At 52.4% G+C, this 27520-nt stretch overlaps 2 protein-coding genes across 4 annotated transcripts in view; one reads left to right on the top strand and one right to left on the bottom strand.

Moving 5' to 3' along the window:
• PNKD (PNKD metallo-beta-lactamase domain containing) overlaps nucleotides 1-27520 on the top strand; it is a 76367-nt gene that overhangs the window by 2797 nt on the left and 46050 nt on the right. The gene's annotated exons all lie outside the window — the stretch shown is intronic.
• TMBIM1 (transmembrane BAX inhibitor motif containing 1) lies at nucleotides 942-19312 on the bottom strand. 3 transcript variants are annotated; one of them, XM_003818599.5, is made up of 12 exons: nucleotides 19196-19312; nucleotides 8676-8917; nucleotides 6777-6877; nucleotides 6040-6104; nucleotides 5789-5842; nucleotides 5266-5316; nucleotides 4684-4723; nucleotides 4382-4419; nucleotides 4115-4202; nucleotides 3753-3848; nucleotides 2776-2829; nucleotides 942-2367 (listed from the first exon to the last, which is right to left on the bottom strand). In XM_003818599.5, the coding sequence occupies exons 2-12, from the start codon at nucleotides 8875-8877 to the stop codon at nucleotides 2221-2223; spliced, it is 936 nt and encodes a 311-aa protein (XP_003818647.1). In that variant the 5' UTR covers nucleotides 8878-8917; nucleotides 19196-19312; the 3' UTR covers nucleotides 942-2220. The 3 variants fall into 3 exon arrangements, with proteins under 3 accessions (XP_003818647.1, XP_057157497.1, XP_054965061.1); XM_057301514.2 differs by lacking the exon at nucleotides 19196-19312 and adding an exon at nucleotides 13933-13953; XM_055109086.2 differs by lacking the exon at nucleotides 19196-19312 and adding an exon at nucleotides 12490-12657.

Consider the following 27520-nt stretch of genomic DNA (forward strand, 5'->3'; position numbering starts at 1 on the left):
TCATTTGTTTGTTTTGTTTTTTGTTTTTTGAGACGGAGTCTCGCTCTGTTACCCAGGCTGGAGTGCAGTGTTGTGATCGTCAGCTCACTGCAACCTCCACCTCCTGGGCTCAAGTGATCCTCCTACCTCAGCCTCCTGAGTAGCTGGGACCCCAGTTGAGTGCCACCACGCCCAGTTACTTTTTGTGTTTTTATTTTTTTTTTTGGATTTTTTTTACTTATTTATTTTTTTTTTTTGAGACAGAGTTTCACTCTTGTTGCCCAGGCTGGAGTACAATGGCATGATCTCAGCTCACTGCAACCTCCACTGCAGGTTCAAGTGATTCTCCTGCCTCAGCCTCCAGAGTAGCTGGGATTACAGGCACTCACCGCCACTCCCAGTTAATTTTTTTTTTTTTTTTTTTTTTTGTACTTTTAGTAGAGATGGGGTTTCACCATGTTTGGTCTGGCTGGTCTCAAACTCCTGACCTCAGGTGATTCCCCCCCACCGCCCTCGGCCTCCCAAAGTACTGGAGTTACAGGTGTGAGCCACCGCACCAGGCCCAGTTTCCTCATTTTGTAAGATGGGACTGGAGTTGACATGGACTGAACCTGCAGTCCATCCCCTCCTCCATCTGCAAAACTGTAGGTATACATACAGCTCTTTGGGGAAGAGAGTTAGCTCTCATGAGCTTTTGGAAAGGGTCCATGGTGCAGAAAAGGTCAAGCACTACGGCCAAGAGGTCTCTTCCATATCCAGTGATCCAGTGTGATAGGGTTGAGCTCTCCCTTTCCCCACCCAACTCCTGAGCCTTCACTAGTCTATTGCATCCATCCCCGGAAACTGCTGCAGTAAAGTGTATTTGATTACCTTGGAAAAGGTGGGACAGCCCAAGCCAGAATGCAGAAGGAAGAAGTGGATACTTTGGGCAGAGCCACACATACTCCTGGAGCCATACAGGGTTTTAACTTCTAGACATAAACTTTATTACATTTATAGTTGTATCCCTTTGTGTGATATAGTTAGGATTTCTCTATTAAGTAATTAATCCTAACTATATCCTTGGGCTGATTTGATTTCTGCCCCCACCCGACAGACTGACCCTTGTCCCCCTTCCCCATTCCAGCTCAAGGCACTTAATATTACAAAGAAGGCAGTGGCTGGCTGGCGAGATGGGCCTCAAGTCAGAAATCCCCCAGTGCAACTTAAGACAAACAGAGAGAAGTCACCTTCCTCTTAGGACCCTCCCTGGGTTAGCAGAAGGAAAGAACCCAGAAGTCTTCAGTACCACAGTAGGCTTCGGTATCTCCCTAGCCAGGTGAGGGACCCCCAGGCATTCTCCCTGCCCGCACCGAGTCTCTCTTCACCCTGGCTACTTCCTGGCCACACGTATGACTCTGCCCCTTACTTTCTGCTCTGAGCTGCCTGAATACAGGAAGCAAGAGTTCACTCTGACCAGAGATCCAGAAGCCTGCAAGGAGGCCCCAGCAGCTTTCAAGAATGGGGAGCAGATGGCCACATGTGGCCTGCTCTGTCTTATAGTGTCACAAGCCAGGAGCAAGCCCACGGGAGATGCTGTTCCATGCTGGCCTGTATAGGTTACTTTGCTCGTTCTATTATCTGTCCCCCATCCCTAACCCAGATAAACAATACATATGTCACTGAAACAAGAAGGGATTGAAGCAAGGAGACCCATGGGCACAGATCTCTTCTACCTTCCTGAGCTAAAAGATGCCAAGCCAAAGGAATACAGGATAATGGCCTATGTGTCCAGGAGGCCGGGGACAAAGCTCTCTGGCTTTGCTGGGGGAAGAAATAGCTCCAACTACGTAGCCAAGAAGCCTGTGACAGAGGTGGGAGGGGAACCTCGTGACCTTGAAGTCACTTCTACCTTTCATATTCCCTTCTAGCTATCGAATAGGCTCTTTTCATATTCCTCACAACCCCAGCTGTTAGGAAGAATGTGGTGTCATACAGTAGGTGGCGGGGAGAAGACACATCTTCAGCCTAGTCCCTGCCAAGCCCACCAAGAGCAACAGTTAGTCCCTAGCTCCTCCGTCCCCACCAAGTACCCACACATCCATAGCCAGAGAGGCCACCTGTCTCCAGGACAGAAAGGAAACTGGGCATGTTACTCAAGGGGAAGGAAAGGGGCCTAAAGCCCAGACCACAGTCATAGGGCCCAGCCCTCTAGCTTGGAAGGGAGAGCGCCAGGATCGGGTGAAAATGGGGGCTTGCTCCTTAATTGCGATCCCCCATCAGCTGCAGCACAAAGGTGAAGATGTAGATGATGTCTGTGTAAATCTGCAGGGCGCCAGTGATGTAGTCCTCCGGGCTGATGGTGTGCTTCCGGTTCCCCAGGACCAGCTGTGTGTCGTAAGCCAGGAACTGCAAGGATAGGGAAGCCAGAAGTGAGAACTCAGGCATCAGTGTCCAGAGCTCATTTTTGGTCAGCAGATTTGTCCTGGGGGCCTATGCGCCACACAGTGCTTAGGGCCACATTAACGCACAGCATAACATATGGGCTCTACACTGTAGCCGCTCACAGTCTAGGAAAGGAGGCAGACACACCGTTCTCAATATGGCTGACTAGTGTTCTAATAGCAGGCAGCTTGAACAAGAGATGGCAAGAGTGCCCACAAAAATCAATGGAATCTCTGGACAGTAGTGAGAGGAATGGCCTGCTATGGCCCCATTCCCTGCCTCCCAGGCAGTCTAAATTCATGCCCCCTTCCCTAGATTCCTCCCCTCATCCCCTCAGCTCCCCTTCCTAGAGTGGGGCTGGGACTTACTCACCAGGGTGAAACAAATGGCCCCCAGAGCAGCATAGAGCATGTGGAGCCAGTAAACCTGGGGAAGAAGGGGACAGAGAATGGCATTAGAAACCTCAGCAAACCACAGGCCCACAGGCCCCAGCTTCCCCCGGGATAGTGGCGTGAGAGTGGGTAGAGCTGGGAAGCTAGCTCTCCATGAAAGGCTACTGCCTTTCCAGATCTTGGAGGAAATTAAGACTGGTGATATATCCAGCAGAGAAAGCAGAGGCCATCCTGCAATGGCTGTATAAAACCAATCTCCAAAGCCAGTCAAGGTACACAAGTGTCTACTATACTTCTAGAAAAAAAGCAGTTGAGTTACAGCTCTGAAAGGGGCAGACCCAGCATTCAATAGACCAGTTCCTACAGCCCAGCCTGGGAGGGGTAGACTAAGGAAGAAGGGAGGCCCCCCAACCCCTCTGGTGAGTATCAAAATCCGGGAGCACCCACAGGACAGCCCGCATGACATGCCCACAGGTGGCCGTCCACAGAAGGACAGAGCTGGCCCATGGGCAGGCAGCCCTCGTGTCCCCATCCTTCCCCTTCGGCACTGTTCTCCCCCAGCTGAACAGAATAAAGGAAATAATTGGATCCAGAGACCCCCCAAGGTCCCTTCCACCCAGGCCCATCATCTCAGTCCTCTGGGTTCCTCTCCCAGTCTGCCTCCGAGAACCTGATTCTCAGCTGCCAGGCAGATTGAACCCACCCCTTCCCCTAGGAGTGCAGTGATGCAGTCCAGGGCTTCAGGTGCTCTGGCTCCAAGGCCGCCCATCTCCACATAGAGAGTCTACCCTCACCCAGAAGGATGCTGCCTCCACGTTGGTGCCTTTGCTAGCCAGTCGAGAGGTTCTGGAGGTCAGAGCCTGCCCCGGGGACCTTTGGGGCCTGCGAGACCATGCTATATAGGAAGTCTGCCCTGAGCACTGGGTTCACTGACCCCAGCTCTCCTGGGACACTCACGTATTGGAAGTAGAGCACAATGCTAGTGACAATCCCAGTCACCAGGAGCACAATTCCCAGGACACAGAAGAGGCCTGTGCACGAGGTGAAGTCCACCTGCCAGGAAGCGAGAAAGAGGCACCTGTCAGATGGCTGTGACAACCAGCCCAGTCAGACTGGCCCTGCCAGGGAGTCCCAGTGCTGCCTCCTAGGGGGTATGGGAATGTCCACAACATTCTAAGGACAGAAACAGGACACAGTTTTGTAGGTGCGGATGAGGAGAAGGGGATCAGGTCTCTAGGGAACATCCCTAGTGTACCAGGGTCCGGGCCTGATAAGAAAGGGGAGTCGGGGGGCCAGGGAAGGGCCCTCCATGCCCTCACCTTGGTCTGAAAGCAGAAGATGGTGACTGAAATGGATACCACCGCAGTGATGATCATTGCAATGATGACGGCTTTGGTTTGGTACATACTGGGGAGAAGCAGGAGTTACAGACAAGAGGCATTAAGCCACGTATGAATGACTTCGAAATCACCACTTCCAGAGGGGACCTGCCCAGAATCCACCCACGCAGCTGGCTGCCGGCCCAGGAACACCCCACTCCCCACAATACACATTTCCCAAGAGTGGTGCTTTATCCCTGAATGTACCTGGAAATGGTGCCCGTCATGAAGCCCATGGCAAAAGTCTAAGGGAAGGAGAGAGACAAGAATGAAACACTTAAAAAGGAAGGAAGGCAGGGCGCTGGGGGAGTGGCCATGGTGGCCTCTGCCAGAGCTGGGGAATGCCACCAAGTTGGAAAGAGGCAGCCACAGAGGAGATCAGAACAGGCGGCCCAGATAAGGTGGGGGAGACAGCCAGGACATCCTTCTGAAATGGGTCCCCATCCCTTCCCTGGGAGCAGTCTCCCTCACAGCATCTCCACACCCTCCTGCCACCCTTCTAGACTTACAAAAAGGGTCAGCAGGATGATGTTCCATGGGAAACGGCGTCTGAAGGGAAAGAGAAGCCTTGATTAAATGACTTGGGCCCCTCAGGCGTCAGAGGCTCCTACAGCAGAAGGAAGCGCTTGGCTCCTGTGCCTGGAGGATTAAGCCTTGACTCCAAGGAGGGAGGTTGGCATGGCCTTTGGCACCTGTTCAGGTGTGGTACGCAGGGACAACATGGGCCAATGAGACAGACCTGTGCTGTGGCGCCAGAAACACCTGGATTGGTTTGCAACTCTTAAACTGGCTGCCTGTGTGATGGGGAGAAAGCTACTCAGCCTCTTTGAGCCTCGGGTTCTTCCTATTTGTTAACTGGCTAAAATGCTACCTGTCTTGCAGGGTTACTATAAGAGTGACAGCTAGTTAGCTCCTGCACACACATGGTCCTTTGTATACACCTGAACAGTAGCTGTGATCGTCATCCTCCTCCTCATTTCTTGTAAGTTTCCATTCAGCTGCTATAAAGGAATCCTTTTTCTTTCCAAAATACTCGGCCCCCATCCCAATCCCTGTCACCCCTCTCACTGTGTTAAGTCTCTGGGACTCACCTGGGTCCCTGGCAGCAGGCAAGGATCAGGTAGGTGACAACGAAGACAGCACTAGGGACAAAGAGATGGGGAAGCAGTTCAGGCCCAAACCTGCCCCGCTTGGCAGCACACACCAGGCCAGTGATTTGGGGCCCAAATAGCTGTTTGGAAGTCTGAGGGGAAGCAACTCAACAGGAAGCAAGAACGAGATTACCCCCAGCCAGGGTCACTGAGATGCTCTGAAGCACCAGGCTCCGGCCAGGAAGGAGGTCTGGGGAGGCTGCAGCTGACGGGCTGAGAGGACATGGGGGCTGCAGCGCAGCGTGCACACCACCACCAGCAGGTCCCACTCTTGCTCTCGAGTTCTAGGGGTCTGCTACTCATCTGGGCACGCACACCCACACCCTCTGGCACGGGAAACTGGCACCAACTTGGGGGCCCTCTCAAAAAGCATTTTGATCCTGCCCTGAGCAAAGCTGGTCACCTAGAAACAGAAGCTGCCACCCCTGCCTCCCTGCCCAACCACAGAAGAGCACACACTCACTAGGACACGTAGTAGACAGCCACATTTCTCCTCACAAAGGCGCTGACAGGTTCCCTGTGGGGCACAGGAGGACAGGAGTAGTCACCCTGAGGCTTGTCTGCCCCACCCAGGCCAGCCAGGCAGCCCTGGCTTCACCTTCTCTAATTGCCCATGGTCACCCTGAGAGCAGGGCCCACCACCACCCACACCCCCAGCAGGTGACCCTGAACCCCCAGGGCAGTAGGAGTGGGTGGCAAGGCCTAGAGACTTACACAAAGGTGAAGATAGCGATGATGGCCACAGTGATGAGCAGCTGCACGGAGATGATGGAGTAAACCTGGACACAGACGGCCGGGCATGGGTCACCATCCGGCACCCCTGGCCTGCCCCAGGAAGCTGCCAGCCCCCAATACTTTCCTCCCACTCAAGAACCCTCCCTAGCTGCAGCCTGGCCCAGAGGCGACCCCAGTGAGATGCCTGGCTCAGAGGCTATGTGCACTTCTTCCTCAGCCCCGCTCCCATGCTCCCTGCCATCTCCCCCCCTGTCCAACACCAGCCTCGGTGACTACTGACTTGCCCTGCCTGGCCACCATACTCTACCAGTATGGCCTCTGCACTCCCAGCAGCTCAGTCTGCACGCTCTATGCAGCTGTGAGATGGAGAGGGTGGGTTACAAGCGAGTAGGATCATTTCTGGCTCCAAGCTGCCTATAGTCTAAGGGGAGAAAGATGTCTGGGGAAGGTGGGCACTGTGGCAGAGCCCACCTAGGAGATTCTCCCAGACTGAATGTGTCCTCCCAAAACATGGTCAAGAAGAGAGGTGCAAAAAGAGAGGGAACCCTGGGGTTAGAGAAGCCAGGTGCCCCTCTAAGAAGCAGACAAGGCTAGAGAAGACAGGCAGCCAGTGTATTTCATGGAATTGATGCCCTGGGGCTACTGTGGCCTACCCACTTCCCAGTCCCACAGCCTGAGGGGCCCCAGGTACACCCACCTCCCAGCGCGTATCTTACCTTTCGGATAAAAGTGTGTCGCACTTTCCGGTCATCCCACTCTCCAGGCCCGAAGCTATCACTCACCGCTCTCTCCTCCCCATCATAGCCATGGCCTGGGCCTAGGGACAGATGACACTTGACCAGCTGGGGACCTGAGACATGTGGCATCAATCCCAAAGCCTCCCTGACAATCTCAAAGTCTCAGGGATCTCCAGCCAAAAGACAAGTGTTATAACAGGAACTCTTCTCCCAAGCTGGGGTCTTCTAGACACCCTCAGAGTGACCCAGAGCCGGCCTGTCACGAGGGGGCTTAGGTGGGAAACGTTCCTCACGTGCATCTGTGGAGGGCTCCTGTGTGCCCAGCCCACGCCACTGGGGGTTCACTGGGGGGTCATGATGTAGTGGGGAAGCCAGGTAGGAGCAGGTATGGGCATCCACTGGGGCAGCCAGCCAGGGCAGAACAGGGGATGGGGACAGAGGGTCGGAGAAAAGGAGGGCGGCAGAGCGCAGTTTGTGCAGCAGCAGGGATAGAGGTGAAGACAGGGATCTGCATCAGCCTCACAGAGGCAGGTGTGCAAAGGGTGTGCGTGACTGTGCAGGACCCATGCGCAGATCCGCACCAGCGCACATGTCCAAGTGAGAGCTGGCTGACACCCCTCTGGGGTTCAGAGATGCTGCAGGGCTGCAAACATTCCCTGAATGCCTGAATGCCTCTTTGGGAACTACTTTTAAAATCCACACTTGAGCCACCCAGGAAGACTCACTGCGCTCTAACTTCACCTCATTTCCTTTTTTTTTTTTTTTTTGAGACGGAGTTTCGGTCTTGTTGCCCAAGCTGGAGTGCAAAGGCGTGATCTCGGCTCACCGCAACCTCCACCTCCCGGGTTCAAGCAATTCTCCTGCCTTAGCCTCCTGAGTAGCTGGGATTACAGACGCATGCCACCACGCCCGGCTCATTTTTTGTATTTTTGGTAGAGACAGGGTTTCACCATGTTGGCCAGGCTGGTCTCAAACTCGTGATCCGCCCATCTCAGCCTCCCAAAGTGTTGAGATTACAGGCATGAGCCACCGTACCCGGCCTCTTTTTTTGTTTTGTTTTGTTTTTTGTTTTTTTTTGGTTTTTTTTTTTTGAGACAGAGTCTTGCTCTGTTGCTCAGGCTGAAGTGCAGTAGTGCGATCCTGGCTCACTGCAACCTCCACCTCCTGGGATTGCAAGCGATTCTCCTGCCTCAGCCTCCTGAGTAGCTGGGATTACAGGTGCACGCCACCACACCCGGCTAAGTTTTTGTATTTTTAGTGGAGATGGGGTTTTGCCATGTTGGCCAGGCTGGTCTCGAATTCCTGACCTCAGGTGATCTGCTCGCCTCAGCCTCCCAGAGTGCCGGGATTACAGGCGTGAGCCACCGCGGCCGGCCTCACCTCATTTCTGACCAAACACAAGCATGTCCCTGCCATGATGTTTACCAAACTTGGCTCCAATGTCTTTTGCAAAAGTCAGATTTCACTTTAAAGGATGAGGAAAGTGGTTCAGGTTCCCAAAGGAGTTCCTAAGGAAGTCGACAGGTCTGGGAGGTGGCAGCAGCTTGTTGGCCGCTTGTTGGGAAACAGAGCTGGTGCCCTGAGGTAACCCCTCAGGAGTCATTACTTGGCCCAGCCCCATTCTCCTGTGGTGTGTACGTTCTGGGACATGCCTCATGGATCTCCTTGAACAAAGGGGGCAGCAAGTGGCTGGGGGCCAGTTGCTGAGGGAAAAAGTGGAGGGTAACAAAGACAGAAACAGAGGGAGAGATCTCAACAGAGAAGATGAGAAAGGGATTTAAGGGAAACTAGAAGAGAAAAGGGGCAGGAGGTGGTGGCCTCATCTGCTCCAAGTGCTGTCCCTCCCACCCACCTTCCATCTGCCCTTCCAGGACTCACCGTAGTTCATGGGCATCGGGTTGATGGGGGGCATGGGCTGTGGGTAGCCAGCAGGGTGACCGTAGCCAGGCTGCGGGTAGCCAGGGTAGGCAGGATACCCTCCTGGCAGGACGGATGGCTGCCCATAGCCCCCAGGGGGCGGAGGGCCTGGGTACAGGGGGTTGCGGTCCTCATATGGTGGTGGGGCACTGGGGTTGGACATGGCCGCTCACGGGCTGAGGGGGAACCCCAGCTGCTGGGACCTGAAATGGGAGAGGAGAAAAGCAATCGTGAATGCCCAGGCCCGGCTCACTCAGCCTCGTGGCCCCACTTCCAGCCTTGTCCAGGCTGCCTCCGTGGAGAGGAACACCTCCTATTTTCTCCTTAGAGGGCAGCGTGTGATTTGCTGTCCACAGGCCACCTCCCCACCAACTGGACTCCTGTCCCTGCTGCCTTTGCGCCTGCTTTTTGTCCACAGGCCTCTCACTATGCAGCTCCCCAGCCATAGGAAAGCAGGAGGAAGGATTCGCTGAGGAGAGAGGGAACCAGGGAGCCTGGGAACTCCCTGTTGTGGTTTAAGAAAATCTTCCAGTTTCGGTGGCTTGATGGCAGAACCAGCGAAGAAGCCAGAAGGGCCAGGCACAGCCTCCTGGCGACTCACAGGGCCAGCTGGGACCCTCTGAAAGGGTCAGCTCTGCCCCTGCCACAGCTGATGGGGATGCCAGGCCTGGAAGCCAGAGCTGGGTTGGAGCCAAGGCTCAAAGTGGAGAGCCGGGGGGAGAAGTGGAAGAAAACAAGCTAGCCCCAGTGCCAGAGCTGCCAGGCCCCGAGGAGGAAGGGATCCAGGGACCCGGGGGCCAGTGGCAGGCTGAGTCAGGAAGCCTGAGAAGCAGGGGTGGGTGGTACAGGGGCTGGGGGCAGGGAGGCTGTGCCAAAGGGCCAGCTTGAGACAGGACTTTCTGGTTCCTTCAAATAACAGCGGTGGCGTGTCAGAAAGGCATGTGGCAGCCTGCGACCACGGCTGCTCTCTGGCCTTGCTAGGGAAGAGAGAGTGAGTGCACAGCCCCTCGCCCTCCCCCTTACCCCCACCCCGGAGGGGGAGACAGATGTTCTGAATCCCAGGCTCTCTGTGAGTTCTACCTGTCTTCCAGGTGCAGTGCTAGCAGGGAGGACAAAGAGCTGAGGAATCAGGCCACAAGGTCAAGGGAATGCCTTCCCTGCAGCAGGAAGAGCCCCATAGCCGGGGAGGGCCAAGAAACCAGGGGGAGGGAACCCCAAACTGGAGTTGGAAGGGACCTCAAGGCCATAAGCCCCAAATGCTCACTTCAGATGAGAGAATGCAGGCCCTGAACAGGGAAGTGATTCCCCAGAACCCCAGAACTCGCAGGTCAGTGGCATAACCAGGACGGAGGCCTTCCAGATCCTGGGTCCAGGTCCTTCATGTTATGCGGTGCTCTTATGCCTCCTCTGCCAGTTACTGTCCTCTGGGCCTGGTGGTCCCTCTGAGGTAGCAGAGATGCAGGCTTAGGAGGAGCTAAGGAAGCCCCTAGAGGGCCCCTGCATCCCCAGTAAGGACAAGCCCTGGCAGTCTGGGCTCGACAGGGCCACCACCTCTTCTAGAGCATCTACAGGGGGCTTTAGGATCCCCAAGGAGGACAGCCCCAGACGCAGGTCAGCAGACACCAGAGGCTCTCAGAGGCTCTGCTGGAAGCAAGAGAGACCAGCGTCTCTTTTTAGGGCACATTGCATAGTTTGGGGATCAAATAAAGGACTGTCTTATCTCTTCTCTCTTATGACAACTGGGATAATTCAGAGAGGGGAAGGTGGCAGGGAGGGTTGAGGAGGGGGAATTGAATAAAAGTCCAGGTCTCTAAGTGGGTTATTTTGAGGAAAGCTGTTCTTCATCTCCCTAGAGGGGCTGGGATAGAACCAGGGCAAGAATGTCAGGTCAGAAATACAAAGCTGGCAGGGTGCGGTAACTCACGCCTGTAATCCCAGCACTTTGGAAGGCTGAAGTGGGCAGATCATGAGGTCAGGAGTTCGAGACCAGCCTGGCCAACATAGTGAAAACCTGCTCTACTAAAAATGCAAAAATTAGCCAGGCATGGTGGCGTGTACCTGTAGTCCCAGCTACTCAGGAGGCTGAGGCAGGAGAAACACTTGAACCTGGGAGGCAGAGGTTGTGGTGAGCTGAGATCGCGCCACCATACTCCAGCCTGGGCAACAGAGTGAGACTCCATCTCAAAAAAAAAAAAAAAAAAAAAGCACTGGCTGGAAAGGCTCTGTGGGCAGAAACCCCAACCGTGATGTCACCATGACGTGTCCCAGCACCTCCTCAGGGTGCACCTCTGTGAAATAAGGTGGGGGCCACACGACCTCTAAGCCCACTGCCCCCTCTAACAACAGACTATGATTCTGGGAACTCGGCTCTGCAGGGCCTGACCTTTGCTCGGCCAGAGAGCTGCCCCTGCTCCCTCCTCTGAGCCAAGCAGGGCAAACAGCTAACTTTCCAGACCAAGGGGCTGTGGCAGCCACCTGGTGAAAGGTGACTCAGAGAGAGAAGGGTCAGCCTTTGATGGGCCGCGGGGACTCCAAGGTTCTGGTGCAGCTCAGCGGGTGCTGACTCAGAGCTTCACTCCTGCCTCCCTTGCCCCTCCCTTTCAGGCTTTTGGTTTCAGAAGCATGTGCTAGCTAGTAGGCCTGCCTGCACACAGCAGTTTCCAGGCCAGTCCTTCGGGTACCTCAGCCACCAGCCCATCCACACCAGAAACTACCATGACCACTTCAACTCACTATGCCTCAGTTTCTTCACCTGGAAAATGGGTCTCACACTAGTAATAGTACCCTCCACGGGGTTGCTATAAAAATTAAGTGAGAAAATACACATAGAAGGCTGGGCACAGTGGCTCACGCCTGTAATCTCAACACTTTGAGAGGCCGAGGCAGGTGGATCACCTGAGATCAGGAGTTCGAGACCAGCCTGGCCAAATGGTGAAACCCCGTCTCTACTAAAAATATAAAAATTAGCTGGGCATGGCAGCAGGCGCCTAGAATCCCAGTTACTCGGGAGGCTGAGGCAGGAGAATCGCTTCAACCTGGGAGGCGGAGATTCCAGTGAGCCACGATCGTGCCACTGCACTCCAGCCTGGGTGACAGAGTGAGACTTTGTCTCGAAGAAAATAAAAAAGAAAATACACATAAAGTGCTTAGAATGAAACCCGACCCCTGATCAATGGGGATAAAGGTTGGTTATTTTCATTAAATCCTTACAACAGTCCAGCAAGTTAATACTGTTATTATTATTCCCATTTACAAATGAAGAGATTGAGGCACAGAAGAATTAAATCACTTGGCCAAGATAACCTAGCTAGAGTGTGATGAAGTCAAAATGAGCCCCAAGACTGACTCCCAGGCCCCTGCTCTTAATCCCTAACCTGAAAACACCCTGTCTATCCAACCTTCTCATCACTTCTGCCATAGCTTCCATCTAAAACCCTCTCATGACAACAGGAGGCTGACACAAGTGGAAGCCAAACTACTCAGGCCCTCCACACCACCACGGGGCTCACAGCCTGGCCAACGGCCCCGGGAGAAGAGGGTGGCCCAGGCTTGGAGATACATAAAGGTCAGAGCTGGACAGAAACTCACCCAAGGACAGCCAACCCCTCACTTTACCAACCAGACAGCCACAGCACAGGGACCTGTCCTTGGTTACCGAGCTGGTCCTAGGGACAGGACGAGATCCTAGCTGTCTACATAGAGAGACCTGGGCACAGGAGAGGAAACCCCAGCATTAACGCTAGCCAGGGGAGTTGCTAAACTCAGCCACACTCACCTCTGAGCAGTGCCAAGAACACTGTCAGACTGGCAAGAGCCTCCGGGGACCAGGGCTGCCGGGTTTGGCAGCTTTAGAGCCTGCTCTTGGGCTCCTGCCCAGCCTCCATGAGGGCCCTGGCCACTTCCACATCAGCAAGGCCTCCGCTAGGGATGAGGTTTGGGGCTGGCATCTGCCTAGGTAGCAGCAAAGGGGGAAAGGGTCAGTGTTTACTTTCGTAGCTATGTCTAAGGGTGGAGGCTAGAGAAGAATGGAGGATAAGGGAAGGAGGGAGAAGGGGAGAGAGATCACGAGATTGACAGAGAGTGAGGACTAGAAATCAGATCTGGGTTCTGCCAGCAGCTACTAGAGGGGCTCACAGTCTGCAGGGACTTTAAGGTCCCCACTGGGAGCCTGAATTTTCCCAAAATACAGTAGGCATTCACCTTCTGCTTGTTTTTGTTTTTCTTTTTGTTTTGGTAGAAACGGGGTTTCACCATGTTGGCCAGGCTGGCAAACTCCTGGCCTCAAGTGATCCACCCACCGAGGCCTCCCAAAGTGCTGGGATTACAGGCATGAGCCACTGTGTCTGGCCCACCTTCTGCTTGAAGGAACTCCAGCAACATGGAGCAAGCCCCTTGTCTGCAGACAGCTCGATTAGAACATTCTTCCTTGCCTCACAATGCCTGTTATCAAGGCATTCAGACTGTGCCCTATCCTTGCCCATTATAGATCTAAGTTTGCTCCTCTCTCAGGGCCCCAGTCCCCCATTAGGAAGGAACCAGAGCCCCTGCTTTCTACCACAGCAGCAGCACAAGTGGGTGAGCTCAGACAGCAGGACTTGCTGGGTGTCAAGGTTTTCAGATGCAGAAGCGGAAGCACCTCCTCCCCTGGAGCCCTCTCAGTGTGGTAATCCTGCTGTCGGCCTACTGAGGCCCCGGCTGGGGCTCTCCTGGGGGTATCTGAAGGGTTAAGGTTCCGGAATCTGCAGAGGAGGCCTGAGCTACTGAGGTTACAGCAAGAGGAGAGTATGTGTACTGGAGGGAGGGATGGAAAGGAGCAGCTGACTGGTCCAGGCAGCCTGCCCTCCTCCCTGCCAGGGACGGATGCCCAGAGTGGAAAAAATAGCTCAGAATGCACATCTCAGGAAACCCCACCCAGCAGACGCAGGAGCACAGCCCAGATCTGACGATTTGTTCCCCTCCCTTTTCCTTTATCTGCCCCCACAAGAAAACACTTTATCCTCCTACCCCAGGGCACAGCTGACCTCATAGCCACGAGAGCAAATGAGTAAAAAGATATACCCAGGAGTGTCTGGGCAAGTCACCAGGCCTGATTCTGCACCAAGGGGGCCCAGAATCAACTAAATATCCTTCCATCAGCCTGGACTTTGGGACTAAGAGGATGAAGCCACAGGGATCTAAACACTAAAATATCAGAGCTGGCTTAGACTTTGGATCTCACCTGGTCATTTGACAGACAAGGAAACCCCAGAGCCAAGAAAGTTCCTGCTCCACCCCAGAACAGCCCGCTTCTTGGTCATGGGTTTGGAACTTCCCTTCCCAGCCCCGCCCACTCTCTGAGTGATAGACACCAGCACACACCCTCTCCCAAGGAGGGGCCAGAACAAGCTACCATTCTCTCAGTTCTCTAGTCACCTCTCAGCTCAGAAACAGTTAAGACCGGGCCGGGTGCAGTGGCTCATGCCTGTAATCCCAGCACTTTGGGAGGCCGAGGCAGGTGGATCACGAGGTCAGGAGATCAAGACCGTCGTGGCCAACATGGTCAAACCCCATGTCTTCTAAAAAATACAAAAAATTAGCTGGGCGTGGTATCCCACACCTGAAGTCCCAGCTACTCGGGAGGCTGAGGCAGGGGGATCGCTCGAACCCGAGAGGCAGAGGTTGCAGTGAGCCAAGAACATGCCATCGCACTCCAGCCTGGGCAACAAGAGTGAAACCCCATCTCAAAAAACAAAAGACAGCCAGCCCTCGACTTCTGGCCCCCAACTCGAGGCCACCCCTCCCAGCCCCCTCTCTAGCCAGGGTGGCCTCTCTCTGGACCCATGGAGACCGAGGGGTGGCTCCAAGCTCCCAGGAGGGAGAGGCTGTCCTGGGGATCATGAGAGGACCCAGGCACCGCAGCTCCGCCACCCTTGTCTGGAGCAGAATCCTGTGATCAGAATGGTAATCTCAGGTTACCCCACCCAAGTCAGGATGGCCTGGGAGTACAGATAAGGGAAGAGGAAGCCATTAGCAGGCTGATGCTATAATACTTCTGAGCACAGTCCCTGTTCACTTCCTTCTTTGTTTCATCATCTCCAGTCTTTTCATTGAACTTCAACATTAGGAGGGGAAAGAGACAGACAAAGGAGACTGATAACTAACCCCAATAAGGAACTAGGGAAGGGGCCAGGCATGGCAGCTCACGCCTGTAATCCCAGCACTTTGGGAGGCCAAGGTGGGCGGATCACGAGGTCAGGAGATCGAGACCATCCTGGCTAACACGGTGAAACCCCATCTCTACTAAAAAATACAAAAAATTAGCTGGATGTGGTGGCGGACGCCTGTAGTCCCAGCTACTCGGGAGGCTGAGGCAGAAGAATGGCATGAACCCGGGAGGCGGAGCTTGCAGTGAGTCAAGATGGCGCCACTGCACTCCAGCCTGGGCAACAGAGGGAGACTCTGTCTCAAAAAATAAATAAATAAAATAACTAGGGAAGGAAGGGAACCACTTAGAGTAGTTGAACCACTTCCAGTACTTACTATATAACTAAGAAAGTACAGGTTGAATATCCCTCATTTCCAAAATCCAAAATGCTCCACAATCTAAAACATTTTGAGCACCAAGATGACACTCAAAGGAATGCTCACTGGAGCATTTCTGATTTCGGATTTTCAGATTAGGGATGCTCAACCGGTAAGTATAATATACATAGCCCCAAATCCGAAAAAATCCAAAATCCATGTGCTTCTGCCACTGTAGATGTCCGCCCCCATGGCTATCGTGACTATATGCTCGAGTAGGAGAGTAAAGTGTTTTCTTGGGGGTGGAAGGGAGTTGGGGTGGGTAAAAGAAAAGGGAGGGAAGGAAATTGTCAAAATGGTCCCATTTTGGATAAGAGACACTCAACCTATAGTAACTAAGGCACATCTGATCCTTGCAACAGTGCTGTGAGGTATTCTTACCCTCATCCCACTCTATAGATGAGATAACTGAAATTCAGAAAAAAAGAGATCTAGGGTCCCACAGCAGGCAAACAGCAGAGATGAGTTTAAGCATAGATCTCACACCTGATTTAAAATTCAGCCTCTTTGCTTTTATATCAGGCAGGAGTAGAAGCCCCTGAGGCATCTGTAGCACGCACCTGCGTGAATAGGCAGCACCAGGGTGGGGCCAAGGCAGCAAAGATCAAAACAATAGATAGAAAGGAGCTGAGCAAGCTGTTGTTGCTACCATTATTTCTTTCCCCTGCGGAAAGTTGATCTGAAGCCTGGGTCCTGGGCTAGGAGATGGGGACCCGAGTTCTTGTCCTGGCTTTGGGACTGACTCCACTGTGACAGCCACATCTCTAGACCCAGTTTTAACATCAGTAAGACAATTCCCCTCAAATGAAAGAATGGCCAGGCGCGGTGGCTCACGCCTGTAATCCCAGCACTTTGGGAGGCCGAGCCGGGCGGATCACTTGAGGTCAGGTGTTCGAGACCAGCCTGGCCAACATGGTGAAACCTCGTCTCTACTAAAAATACAAAAATTAGCCGGGCATGGTGGCACATGCCTATAATCCCAGCTTCTCGGGAGGCTGAGGCAGGAGAATCACTTGAACCCAGGAGACGTAGGTTGCAGTGAGCCGAGACCATGCCACTGCACTCCAGCCTGGGCAACAGAAAAAAAAAAAAAAAAAAAAAACTGAAAGATCAAAGTCCACTCTGCCAGTTTCTGATTCTGAATGAACAGCCTAACAGGAAGCTTCAGGGCAGAATGGCATGGCTCCCCAAGAACCTACACCGGGGGGTCTCTACTGATGTGTAACTGTTTCCAAGGACATCTTCAGAGGCAGAAGTACATGGCATGTTTTCATTATGGGGCTGTCCACACCCTCCCAAACTGTCCCCATAATGCTGTCTGGACCCTACGGCCAGCTCTTCCTGGGTGATCAGTTACGCCCGAGCTAAACAGTATATAACACTCTAGAAAAGAAAGAGTAGGAGGCAGGAAGTCCACTGACCTGGGTTCATGAACTAGCTGCAGGAATCCAGGCAAATGACCTCCCCTGGCCTCCTTTTATCCCTAAATCAGCCCACGTGGGGGAAAGGAGTAGGGACTTGTTTATGGGAGCCACAGTGGAGAAACAGAATCACCTAGCCAGGCATTTCCCAGACCGTTCTAAAGAACACGCCCCAGGAGACGTTAATGAATGAGTGCTGGAAACAGATGACTCTTGAGAAACAATCCACACCCCCTTCTTGGAAATTCACAATGGCATATTCTGCCCCGAGAAGTCCTGCAGTAAGCAACCCTGTTCAACTTTGTTTAACCCAGTGTTCCTTCAAACTCCCTTAAGCCTGAGCCACTTTTATCGAGGCAAACCTATTAACACCCTGTGGGATGCTGACCCAGGCCACCTTTGTATTACAGACACCCAACCCTGAGAATCATTCATATCCTAATTCCTCGTCTCTTAAAACCTCTGTGCGTACACCCAGCTGCCCCTCAGAGCAGTCACATGAAGTACTAGACATGCCCTCTCACTCTCATGGGGTCAGCCCAGTGCCAGGATCTCTGGCAAGGGTCCTCCCCTTCCCCCATTCCACACAGCTGCTATCCCACCGTGGGATTTACTGCCAAGGGCTGGGGGACATATCCAGCTACCACAGAACCAGGAAACGGGCACCCCTAACCTCACCTCTGTGCAACGGGGCAAAGCACAAATCATTACAGATAAAAGTGGGAGCTCATTAATATCTCCCTTCCCACCAATGGAGGTACCTGCCACTGTAGCCTGTCGACTTCTGGATATCATTTCTACTTCAAAACAAGACCCAGGTTTTGGCCTAGAATCCCAGAATCTTAGGGTTGGAAGATTCTGTCAAGGTCATCCCTTCCACTGTGTCCCCAACAGAATAGGTCCAGAAGGCCCATGTCATGATCAGCCATGTTGTTAGCAGAACTTCTTCCCAGAGAATTGTATGAGCTTCCACTCTCTGGTCCTCCCAGTTCAGCCCTCTGAAAACACACAAGTATGTGTGTTTCCCTTCTCTGTGGCTTCTGCTGTTTCTGAAAGGCCCAGGGTGAGGCCTGCGGTTGGAGGTGCTCTGAGGTAGACAGCGTCTGGCTGAGGCACCCATTCCCAGGGGAGGAGGCTGAGCCCAGGTGGCTATTACCCCAGCTCATGACATGAGGCTCTCCCAACACTTACAGGATAACCCATCATTACCTCTCTGATGTGCTCATTTTTACAAGTGAGGCCTTGAGGTCATAGCACAGAAAGACAGGGCCCCTGACACTGTGGTCCTGCCTCTTCCATTTAAGCTATAAACTGGTTCTCTGGATCCTCATGACTGGAGAGACAGAGAGAGGAGGCAGGTGAGAAGGAAGTATGGCTCCCCCTTTGCGCCAATAAAGCAGCCCCAGGAGGCACCTGGCTCCCCTGCCACCACTGGCCAGCCCAAAGTCGCCAGCTTGGAAACCAAAGCTCACTAATGAGATGAATATTTCAGAGCCCAGAGAACTGGACACCTGAGGGCCCTTCCATGACATCTGGCTCTGACCTGCGTTCCCAGGCCTACTTATCCCATGTCCAGGGTGCTCAGGTAGAACCCCAAACTCCTGGGTACCACACAGAGGCCACAGAGGAGGGAGAGGAGATGGAGACCCCATAGGACAAGAATTGGTGCCGACCCCACAAGGTCAGGGCCTGGCCTCCCAGCAGCCTCCCTCTGCTTCCTCCCACTGGTCCCTGGCTCCTGCCCCAGTCTCTCCATTTGCTTTCCCTTTTCCCGTTTCTCTGTTTTGTTTTCACTCTAACCCAAAGAAGTCACGAGGAGGATGTTACTCCCCTGTAGTTCTGTGAACCCAGCCGGGAAACAGTGGCTGGAAGTGGGACTGGCAGAGGGCAAAGTCATGGTGATAGAGGTGGCCACTTCCCCATGCCAAACACTTGAGCTGCTCATTGGCTTCTGCCCCAGCTGCAAGATAGGACCCCCCCTTCCCCACCCCTTAAATATTCACCTGTCTACACCGAGACTGGCCTCAGCGCGTGTGGGGGCAACCTTGGGTCCGTGCCAGGCCCTGGCTGTCTCCCCTCCCTCTTCCCTCTTCTCACCAGCTGAGGGCCATGAAAGCCCTCATCCCACACAGCTGGCCACTCGGGCGGGCATGGTGGATAGGCCCTGCGACAGAGAGGCCACTCGTGCCCGAAAGAGGGGACACGAGGACACCCCCAGACCCTGGCTCCGCTCACCAGTGCCCACAACACGCTGCTGGGCTCCCAAGGCTAACTAGGTGCCACAGACCCGGCCGCCCACCCGCGCGCCCAGGGAGAGCGAAACGCCAAGGGCCAGGCGGGGAGATCCCCATCTGGAACGGGCTCCTTGGGCCCAGGAGCGGGCAAGCCGAGAGCGCGCTCCGAAAAGTTTAGGCGCCCCGGCGCATGGCCACCCCAGCCCTGGACCAGTCCCCACCGCCCACAGTCCCCAACGGCGCCGGCCCCGGCCCCCTGGCTTGCCTGCGCCGTTCCAGACGGAGCGTTCCTGGTCTCGGAGTGTTGCAAGTCCTCCGGGGCCGGGCAGGGCTAGGCTCGGCTGGGGCTCCGCGCCCCGCCCCGTCGCGCCGGCCTCATGGGGCGGGGCCTCAGGGCGCCGCCAGGGGGCGCAGGGGTCTGTCCCGGGCGCGCGCGCCTCTCAGAGCCCCGACGACGCCTCACTAATAACACAGGGGTATTTTCGGATTTAAAGGCAATACCTGATACTGATAGGAAGCTAGAAAAGACACAGAAATGCAGGGAAGAAAGTAATTTCTCTCCACCCCTCCTAGTTCCCAGGGGGAAGCCTTCGCTTTGGGTCCTTCTTTGGCTATTACATTTCTGTATGTATTTTGTTTTTCTACAGTGGGGTATATTGTATGCTGTTTTGTTTACTGCCCTTCTTTTTACTGTTTTATGATGAACATTTTTCTTCTCACTAAATAGTCTTCAAAAGCACAATCTTAATGCCGTGAAGTATTCCATTGCATGGCTATGCGGATTAAATTAATTTCCTACTGGAGGCCATTTGTTTCCCATTTTTACATTAGAGATAAATCAGTAATTAAAATTCTTGATAATTCTGTGCTTTTGAGATAAATGCACTTTTCGAGTTTAAAACTGCAAACATGCAAACCTAGAATCTCTGTTTATAATTACTCAACCAGAAAAGCAGGTGCTTTCCTCGAGTCAGAATTCAGAAGTCCTACATTGAGATGTAGATTACTACTGTTAGGTGGGTCTTAACCCTCATCCCAGTGAAGAATGCAGTAACAAAGGAGGAAACAGTTTTGAGGAAGTTCTGAAATATTACTGGAGCCTGGGCATGGTGACTCACACCTGCGATCCTAGCACTTTTGGGAGGCCAAGGCCAGAGGATGGCTTGAGCCCAGGAGTTGAAGACCCAGCCTAGGCAACATAGAGAGACCTTGTCTCAATTTAAAAAGAGAAACATTACCGAGGCTTGCCTGAGTTTCTGTGGTTCCAAAGTCCAAGTTCTTTCCATGACACCAAGGCTGCCAGTAGTTGACCAACTCTGTTTAAAGTGCTTATCTCGTGTTAATAGCTATAGGTCAGCACCACACCACCACTGAATGTCTTTTTTTTTTTTTTTTTTTTCCAGACAGGATCTCCCTCTGTCACCCAGGCTGGAGTGCAGTGGAGCCATCTCGGCTCACTGCATCCTCCTCCTGGTTTCAAGTGATTCTCCAGCCTCAGCCTCCTGAGTAGCTGGGATTACAAGTGTGTGCCACTACACCCAGCTAATTTTGTTTGTTTGCTTGTTTGTTTGGTTTGGTTTGGTTGTTTGTTTTGTAGAGACGGGTTTTCACGTTGTTGCATAGGCTGGTCTCAAACCCCTGAGCTCAAAGCAATCAGCCCACTTTGGCGTCCCAAAGTGCTAGGATTACAGACATGAGCCACCGCGTCCAGCCCCAAAACAGAGATTAAAAAAAAAAAAAAAAAAAGACAGATTTTTTAAAACTGCCCCCCATACACACACTATGTATGTTTATTTCTGTAAATATAGTTTAAGTAGGAGTTACTTAGGGGGACTAGTGGCCATTATGGTGGGCTAGCTCCCCAGACACCCCAACCCTTCAATGTACTTCCAGTTCCTATGGGCCAAGAACCTCATTTTAGGAAGTCCCCACCCAAGGTGTGATCTCACCAGAGCAAGTACAGTTCTGCTCAGTGTCTGTCTCCCCCTTGCTCAAGGAGTAGCGCCCTAGGTGAAATGCATGGCCCATGGAATCTGTCCAGATCCCCGACATTTTTTCATGCTCTCTACACTTGCGCTGTCTTAGTCCATCTGGGCTACTATAACAAAAATACCTTAGAGTGGGTAATTTAGAAACAGCAGAAATGTATTGCTCACAGTTCTGGAGGGTGGGAAATGCAACATCAAGGCACCAGCAGGTTAGGTGTCTGATGAAGGCTCCCTCTGCTTCACAGATGATATCGTCTGAGTCCTCATATGGCCAAGGAAGGAACAAACAGACACCTCCCCCCCAGCCTTTCTTTTTCTTTTTTTTTTTTTTTTTTTTTGAGACGGAATCTCACTCTGTGCAATGGCACAATTACAGCTCACTGCAGCCTTGACCTCCCATGTACAAGCAATCCTTCCAACTCAGCCTCCTGAGTAGCTGGGACTACACACATGCACCACCACACCTGGCTAATTTTTGTATTTTTTGTAGAGACAGGGTCTCACTATGTTGCCCAGGCTGGTCTTGAACTCCTGGGCTCAAGCAATTTGCCCTTCTCCACCTCCCAAAGTGCTGGGATTACAGGCGTGAGCCACTGCACCTGGCCACCAGCTTCTTTTCTAAGAGCACGAATTCCATTCCAGAGGGTTCCGCCTTCATGACCTAATCACTTCCTAAAGGCCCCACCTTTTAATACTATCACATTGAGGATTAAGTTTCAACAAATGAATGGAGCGGGGACAACAACATTCCCACCATAGCAGGCCCCTTCTCCAGAAAACACCCTCCACTTTCTAGAACCACCAGGATGGTTAATATCCAAGGAGATTCCATTTCCAACCAGCAATCACCAGCGACTCACATCTGTCTGACTGGGGGAGTGGGACATGGGGCACACGAGGCAAGCCCACACAAGCCTTGCTGCGTGCTTTTTCTCCAGAGCCCTTTTTCTGACTATAAGGTCAAAAATAACACCTGAAGCGGCTGGCCCAGAGCAGCAGTGCTTCGCTGGCAATAGGCATTCGATAAATGATGTTTTTTTCTCTTGGGCCTTATCTGCAACATTATTAAGTAAGCTCTTATTGTCCGCCAACCAGACAGGAATTTCCGGTTCTAGAAATGAGAAGGCTGAAAGAACACAGCCCCTGCTCTCAAGAAACTCACAGTCTAAGGGAGCCAGTAAAATGACAGATTATTACAATGTTGACAGTTTGACAAGTGCTGGCAGATAAAGAAATATTCACTTGGTTCCTCCAGATCCCAGAGAAAGCTCCTAACCCAGTGTGGGGAATGGGGTGGGGGTTCGGGAAAGGACTTCAGAGGAGGTGACACCTGAGTAGAGTGTTAGGAGGTGTTAGGAACCAGCCTATTCGGAGGAGGGGAGAAGGTTCTCCAGGCAGAGGGCAAGGGACTTAGGGCCAGTTGCCCCAGCAAGCTAGGATGGGGGGTGGAGGGTGCAGTGGGGTAGAAGGGGTAGGAAATAGGGCTGGCCAAGGAGGCAGGGGGCCAGAAATTGAGATTTTACCCTGAAAGCAATGGGGAGCCAGAAAATAACCACCTAGAGGGAGTTTGGGAGGGTTGGGGAGGCTCTGGTGGTGCCCCTGGGGTAGGGTTCCAGCTTTAGCAAATAAAGATGCAAGGCAACCAGTTTGAGCTTCAGATAAACAACAAACCTTTTTTTTTTTTTTTTCAAGACAAGGTCTGGCTCTGCACTCCCAGGCTGGAGTACAGTAGTGCGATCTTGGCTCGCGGCAACCTCCACCTCCCAGGCTCAAGCCATCCTCCCACCTCAGCCTCTCAAGTAGCTGGGACTACAGACATGAGCACCACCACGCGCGGCTAATTTTTGTATTTTCTGTAGAGACAGGGTTTTGCCATGTTGCCCAGGCTGGTCTTGAACTCATGAGCTCAAGCAATCCATCCGCCTCACCCTCCCAAAGTGCTGGGACTACAGGCATGAGCCGCCACGCCCGGCCAAACAATATTTTTTCATATAAGCATATCCCACTGCCCCATATAATATTTGGAAATACTTATACTAAAAAAAAGTACTCATTGCTTATCTGAAATTTACATTTAACTGGTTGTATTTTTCCAGCAACACTACCTAGGAGGAAAGTGGAGTCAAGTCCATGGCTGCAGGAAGAGGGGTGGAGGAGTGAAAGGGATTAGGCTGATGTTTATTTTAGGACTGGATGTTATTTTAGCTATTTTAGGACTAGCTAAAGCTTAGTGATTGGTGGGAGGGGGTGGTGGCAGCCTGGAAGGGGTGGGCCCAGGTGGAACCTGAAGGACATGGGCAGGAAAAACTTAATTGGAGCAGTGGATCCAGAGAACTTTCTCTGTTGCCACCCTCCAGCCCAGCCCCAGGACTCCACTAATTGGTCCTCCAAACCCTTCTCATAGCTGCCTGGTTACCTAGCATTTAATGTGTTACTCTACCCATGCATTGATCACTAACTTTCTGAAAGAAGTTGCCTTTTTTCTGTTTTTCTTTTTCTTTCTTTCTTTCTTTTTGAGATGGAGTCTCACTCTGTCACCACGGCTGGGGTGCAGTAGCATGATCTCAGCTCCCTGCAAACTCCGCCTCCTGGGTTCAAGCGATTCTCCTGCTTGGCCTCCTGAGTAGCTGAGATTACAGACGCCCACCACAATGCCCAGCTAATTTTTGTATTTTTAGTAGAATCAGGGTTTTGCCACGTTGGCCAGGCTGGTCTTGAACTCCTGGCCTCAGGTGATCCACCTGCCTCGGCCTCCCAAAGTGCTGGGATTACAGGCAAGAGCTACCGTGCCGCCCAAAGTTGCTTCTTTTCAGAGGACGTATTTACTGAATTGAGGCATTGAACCCAGCCCGAGGTGAAAGTGCCTGTTTCTCCCCACTGGAGGGCAGGGACAATGTCTCATTCACCCCTAGGCCTGGGCACGCCCTGACCCAGCATCTGTTGAATTGAATGCTAATGTTCCAAAGTGGGATGGAGGGAGCCTCTCAGGCTTGAATGATAGATGTGTGGGGGATAGATAAGGTGGGGGTGGGGTATGGGGGCTCCTCCCCCTTAAAATTGGCCTTATTCATAAACATTATTTAACACTTTCCTAAGGAAATAGGGAGTGGAAAGAATGGTGGATTTGGATGTCTCAGAAGTGAAGTTTTGTTCCAGCTTTGGCACTAAAGGACTGTGAGGCCGGGGGCCCATCTCTCTACTTAGAAATCACACTGTGGCTGGTCTCAGTGGCTCACGCCTGTAATCCCAGCACTGTGGGAGGTCAGGGGGTGGATCACCTGAGGTCAGGAGTTAGAGACTGGCCTGGCTAACATATAGTGAAACCCCATCTCTACTAAAAATACAAACAATTAGCCAAGTGTGGTGGCGCATGCCTGTAGTCCCAGCTACACCGGAGGCTGAGGCAGGAGAATCGCTTGAACCTGGGAGACAGAGGTTGCAGTGAGCCGAGATCATGCCACTGCTCTCCAGCCTGGGCAACAGAAAAAGACTCCGTCTCAAAAAAAAAAAAAAAAAAGAAGAGAGAAGAAAAGAAATCACGGTGGCTCACGCCTGTAATCCCAGCATTTTGAGAGGCCGAGGCGGGCAGATCACAAGGTCAGGAGATCGAGACCATCCTGGCTAACACAGTGAAACCCCGTCTCTACTAAAAATAGAAAAATTAGCCGGACGTGATGGCAGGCGCCTGTGGTCCCAGCTACTCAGGAGGCTGAGGCAGGAGAATGGCATGAACCCGGGAGGCGGAGCTTGCAGTGAGCCGAGATCACGCCACTGCAGTCCAGCCTGGGCAACAGAGGGAGACTCCATCTCAAAAAAAAAAGAGAGAGAGAGAGAAATCATACTGCATTTCTCTACCTCCTGTGACTTCTGGCGGCTTCCTCAGTTGAGGTCATCTAGGTGAAAGGCAGTGAGAAAGGCACATGGCAGATGTTGATGGTGACTGAAACTGCTGTAACTGGAAGTGGGTGGCACCATGAGGAAGCCAGGCCACGGAACCAGCCTGGCATCCACCATGCTGCAGGCAGGGCCAGCGAAATGCTTTCCATTCTTCCCTGACCCTCAGAGTCACCTGAGCTGCTTGTGAAAACATGCACGTTCCCTTGGGGATACTTCTTTCCAGACCTGTGAATCAGAATCTTCAGTGGAAGCATAAACAAACGCTCCCAGGTGAATCGCCAGCCGCACCAGCAAGCTTTGGTGCTAGACAGTCTTGGGTTTGAATCCAAGTTCAAATGTCTTTGGTGGCTTTGTGACCTTAGGCATATTACTTAACTGCTGTTAGCCTTGGCGCCTTATCTATAAAAAGGGTGGTAATAATATAGGGTAGTTGTAAGAATGAAAAATAGCAGTTGTCAAATGCTTGGGGCAGAGTTAAAATGTTCATTGTTATTGTTGTTTGTGAGATAGAAGCCCAGTGATTCTCCCAGTGATGAACACAACCTCCTTTCACACTAAGCAGGGCCTGGAGGGATGAACTTGCCCGAGCTGGGAGCTCAGCAGGGCCAGGCTCCAGCTGTGCCCTTACACCCTGCCCTCTCGCCATGGACCTCTGCCACCTCTGCCAGCCAGAATACCGGGGGATTCTCAGCTTTCGAGCCCTTCTCCTCATCCATCTTGGGCTTCATTCTCCCACTCTCTTGCCCCCCACTTAGGAAGCTCCTCCTCATAGTTACTTGCTTTTGTCTAAACAACTCTACTCCCCAAGAAAAGCCAACAGCGATTTCCTCTTATTCCCAACCCACGATATTAGCTGCCTGAGAACCTCTCTTTACCAATAACTGCACCCCCTCCATAATCTCAATTTCAGGCACCCCACACTCTGACCACCATCTATTTTTCCAGCTCTGTGACCGTGATTTGACAATTCTGTGACCATATCAGGATCAACAATCTATTCATCTTACCACCTGTTCCTTTATTTTATTTATTTGTTTATTTTATTTTATTTTATTTATTTATTTTGAGACTGAGTTTCGCTTTTGTCACCCAGCCTAGAGTGCAATGGCAGTGCAATGGCGCGATCTTGGCTCACTGCAACCTCCGCCTCCCAGGTTTAAGCGATTCTCTTGCCTCAGTCTCCTGAGTAGCTAGGATTACAGGCGCCCGCCACCAGGCCCAGCTAATTTTTGTATTTTTAGTAGAGATGAGGTTTCACCACATTGGCCAGGCTTAGTCTCGAACTCCTGACCTCAGGTGATCCACCTGCCTCGGCCTCCCAGAGTGCTGGGATTACAGGCATGAGCCACCTCACCCGGCCTATTTGTTTATTCATTTATTTTTGAGACAGGGTTTCGCTCTCACCCAGGCTGGAGTGCAGCGAAGCAGTCATGGCTCTCTGCAGCCTCAGCCCCCTGGGCTCAAGCCATCCTCCCACCTCAGCCTCCCGAGTAGCTGGGACCACAGGCACACACCACTGCACCTGGCTAATTTTTGTAATTTTTTTTTTTTTTTTTTGAGACAGAGTTTTGCTCTTGTTGCCCAGTCTGGAGTGCAATGGTGCGATGATCTCAGCTCACTACAACCTCCGCCTCCCAGTTTCAAGCGATTCTCCTGCCTCAGCCTCCCAAGTAGCTGGGATTACAGGCACGTACCACCACGCCAGGCTAATTTTGTATTTTTAGTAGAGATGGGGTTTCTCCATGTTGGTCAGGCTGGTCTCGAACTCCTGACCTCAGGTGATCTGCCCGCCTCAGCCTCCCAAAGTGCTGGGATTACAGGCGTGAGCCTCCGCGCCCGGCTAATTTTTGTAATTTTTGTAAAGATGGGGTCTCCATATGTTGCCTAGGCTGGTCTCAAACTCCTGGGCTCAAGTGATCCACCTGCCTCAGCCTCCCAATGTGCTGGGATTACTGGAGTGAGCCACCGCGCCTGACCACCACCTCTTTCTTATCTCTCACATCCTCACTTTCCTCCTTGACCAGCTTGGATCCCAATATTATAATTACTCCTTTGCATGCAGCCTCAACTCTGCCTTATGGTTCTCAGCAGCAAAATCTCAGCTCTGCACCCACATAGCCAAAAGTGAGGGTAAAAACATGCAACGGTCCTGACTGATCTCGCTTTAAGTTCATGCACACTAACTTGTCCATTGATACTAACACACCCATCCTAGGCAATTACTCCACACTTTCTACAGTCCCTTCAGAACTCCCACACCTCCTCTGCAGCCTCACTCTCAGCCTCGACTTTGCTTCCTATGTCTCTGAGCAAGCAATCAGAGAATTGCTGCCTATATCACCACTTGGATGTCTAATAGGTGACTGCTTCTCAAACTTTAATGTGCAAATAGATCGCTTGGGGTTCATGTTAAAATGCAGATTCTGCTTCAGTAGGTTGAGAGTCTACATTTTTTTTCTTTTCTTTTTTTTTTTTTTTTTTTTTGAGATGGAGTCTCGCTCTGTTGCCCAGGCTGGAGTGCAGTGGTACGATCTCAGCTCACTGCAACCTCCGTCTCCTGGGTTCAAGAGATTCTCCTGCCTCAGCCTCCCAGGTAGCTGGGATTACAGGCATGCCCCACCATGCCCAGCCAATTTTGTATTTTTAGTAGAGATGTGTTTTCACCATGTTGGTCAGGCTGGTCTCGAACTCCTGACCTCAAGTGA

Source organism: Pan paniscus, chromosome 13 (assembly GCF_029289425.2).
Source record: "Pan paniscus chromosome 13, NHGRI_mPanPan1-v2.0_pri, whole genome shotgun sequence".
NCBI lineage: Eukaryota > Metazoa > Chordata > Mammalia > Primates > Hominidae > Pan > Pan paniscus.